The sequence below is a fragment of the Cebidichthys violaceus genome, unplaced genomic scaffold (assembly GCF_023349555.1).
Source record: "Cebidichthys violaceus isolate CVI_PGR_0920_01 unplaced genomic scaffold, fCebVio1.0.p SCAF_16, whole genome shotgun sequence".
NCBI classification, from domain to species: Eukaryota; Metazoa; Chordata; class Actinopteri; order Perciformes; family Stichaeidae; genus Cebidichthys; species Cebidichthys violaceus.
In genome coordinates this window covers 12,909,265-12,911,764 of record NW_027176329.1, presented here as the reverse complement: position 1 = coordinate 12,911,764, position 2,500 = coordinate 12,909,265, and the positions used below count along the sequence as shown (strand labels likewise).

At 41.7% G+C, this 2,500-nt stretch overlaps 1 protein-coding gene across 2 annotated transcripts in view; it reads left to right on the top strand.

Moving 5' to 3' along the window:
* tfap2e (transcription factor AP-2 epsilon) overlaps positions 1 to 2,500 on the top strand; it is a 12,881-nt gene that overhangs the window by 7,605 nt on the left and 2,776 nt on the right. For both annotated transcript variants that reach the window (XM_068710637.1, XM_068710638.1), the window contains exon 4: positions 253 to 484. In XM_068710637.1, the coding sequence (XP_068566738.1) occupies positions 253 to 484 (232 nt within the window). The remainder of the gene's footprint in view (positions 1 to 252; positions 485 to 2,500) is intronic.

The following is a 2,500-nucleotide window of genomic DNA, read 5'->3' as shown; positions in this document are numbered from 1 at the left end:
AGTTTGAATCAGCAAGCAGCGCTCCAGAATTAGAGCTGTCGACCCGGGGGAGAACGTTACACTGAATACATTCATCGGCATCATTCACACAACACCGTTGTCCCCGCAGAAGACGTGTTTTCAGACTGATGATCTTTGTTCACCCTTGGTCTCTTGCATCCAGATTTTAGTCAGACCTAAATAAGACAAATATCCAAAAAGCATGTAAACTCTCCTGATCCTTCCTTTCTACCTCCCTCGTTTCGTCACCAGTTCCCATCCCGTCCAAGCTGAACGGGTCGTCCCTGTCCATCCTGTCCCTCGGTAAGGACGGCCTGGGGATGGGCTGCGTGTCCAACCCAGCCGAGGTGTTCTGTTCGGTCCCGGGTCGCCTCTCGCTGCTCAGCTCCACCTCCAAGTACAAGGTGACGGTTGGGGAGGTGCAGCGACGCCTCTCCCCGCCCGAGTGCCTCAACGCCTCCCTGCTGGGCGGAGTCCTGCGCAGGTGAGAGGGAGATGGGGAAGGAAGAGGGCGTGGTGTCGTTTTAGACTGTTTTTTGTGGGGTTTTGAGGGGGGGTTGGGGGTCAAATTAGTAGTCCTTTAAGCCTACATGTAAAGACAAACTTGTCTGACTTTTCTTAAATCTTTGCTTTTATATTGGAGAGTTTTACCTCATTAAACCTCTAAAAAAGTCAAAATGCAACAGTTTGACAATGTAAAACCTGTCACAGCTTGTAGACATATGCAACATAAGCAATGATCACCTACGCTAAACAGCTGTTGGACTTGCAAGCCCATTTCTATTATTTGGTGGTGCGTCGCACTTATTCCTGAGGCAAATTTGTGATTTGTGATTTTGGGCTATACTGAATAAATTTAATTGAATTGAATAACTGGCAGAACATATGTTGCATTTTATTTATTTACCATCTAGCAAGTCTTCAGTGGCTCTTTTGCCCCAGTGGCCACAAAAGCAAAAGAAGAAATCCATCACAGAAGAGGAAAAAGAGCAGCCTCACAATCAATGTGTCGCCTAAAAAGTACAGTTTGAGGAAGAAACACAACTGAGGCATTTTCTAGTGTCACCAAACTAGCTCATCCTCAAGCATTAACGTCGTGACGCTGCTCTGAATGTTGTTGAAAGTCACTCTGGGAAATGTAGGCAATCAGAGACTGTCACAAAACATCAATGTGAGCCTCATAAGTTAAGCAAGTGTCTGATGTGATTCAGATCCAAAGACTCGCAGACCTGCAGCTCTTGTGATTCCAAACTTTCACATCCTAATAAAAAACAAAGAAAAAGAGGATTTTTTTGGCCCTCTGCCAGCCTTTACATTGCATTTCACATTGGACTGCTCTACTGCACAGAGGTGCTTCTTTATGGCACAAAAAAAGCCTGATGTGATTCAAGTGAAAAAGAAGCTTTTCAAGATTTTTATGCTCTTTGGTCAAGTGAAAGCGAAACAAGAATCAGCATTTATTAAAAATATAATGTTACAACAACAACCTTAACAAATCTGCTGTCTTTAAAGACGACACATTAGACCTTTATATATAGGACACAGATTACTCCCTAGTATTGAATTGGTGAGTCTAGATAGTTGTTAGTTTAAAGAAAATGCTTTAAAGCACATGACAGGGCCTCTTGGTGCAAACGACCAACACCAACCATGTACGCCATCTTCCTAAAGCTTTTCAGAACAAGAGCGCTTCAACTTAACTATGGGGCCAGAGCTGAGGACCCAAAATGGGTCATGGGACAAAATCACAAGAGAGGCAATGTGGTTTAATGAAGCACAGCCTCGGGGCAAGACAACAACTTTAAGGTCGGGGTTGTAAGCTGAAATACTTTAAGTGGACATGATTAAAAGATCTAAAGGATAGTAAACATCGAGAACCTCCTCATCAGAGAGATACAGCGACCCCACTAATATCACATCACTGCCTGTCATTGTGACGTACTCGTGTTTGAGTATTTCTATTTTACTTTATACGTATACTATTAACCACCCGGTATGTAAAGTACAGTCAAAATTAGCAAAGTGACACACACTCACATTAACACACTAAAATCCCTATAATCCATTAATATAATAATTTAACACTCGCATGGGCCATTTCCTACATAATAGGTGCTTTTTGATAATCAAAGCAAATCTTTCTGTTAATGCTGTAAGATTTTAAATGCAGGACATATTTTGACACTATGGTACTGCTACTTTTACTTCAGTAAATTCTCTGAATACTTCTTTTGCCACCACTGCCTGTCATATAAATACTTTCTGTGCTAATATATATTAAAATGTCTTTAAATGTAAATATTTAAGAATAAATAAAAGGGGTGAGAACAGGCAAAGGAAAGTAAGGCAACAACTAAAAACAGTGAAAACATTCAAGACACTATCAGTGTTGACAGGGAACATACTGTAGGGAGATTTCAGCCTCACATTCACTTACATAAACGCACGCATACACAAACACACACACACACACACACACACACACACACACACACACACA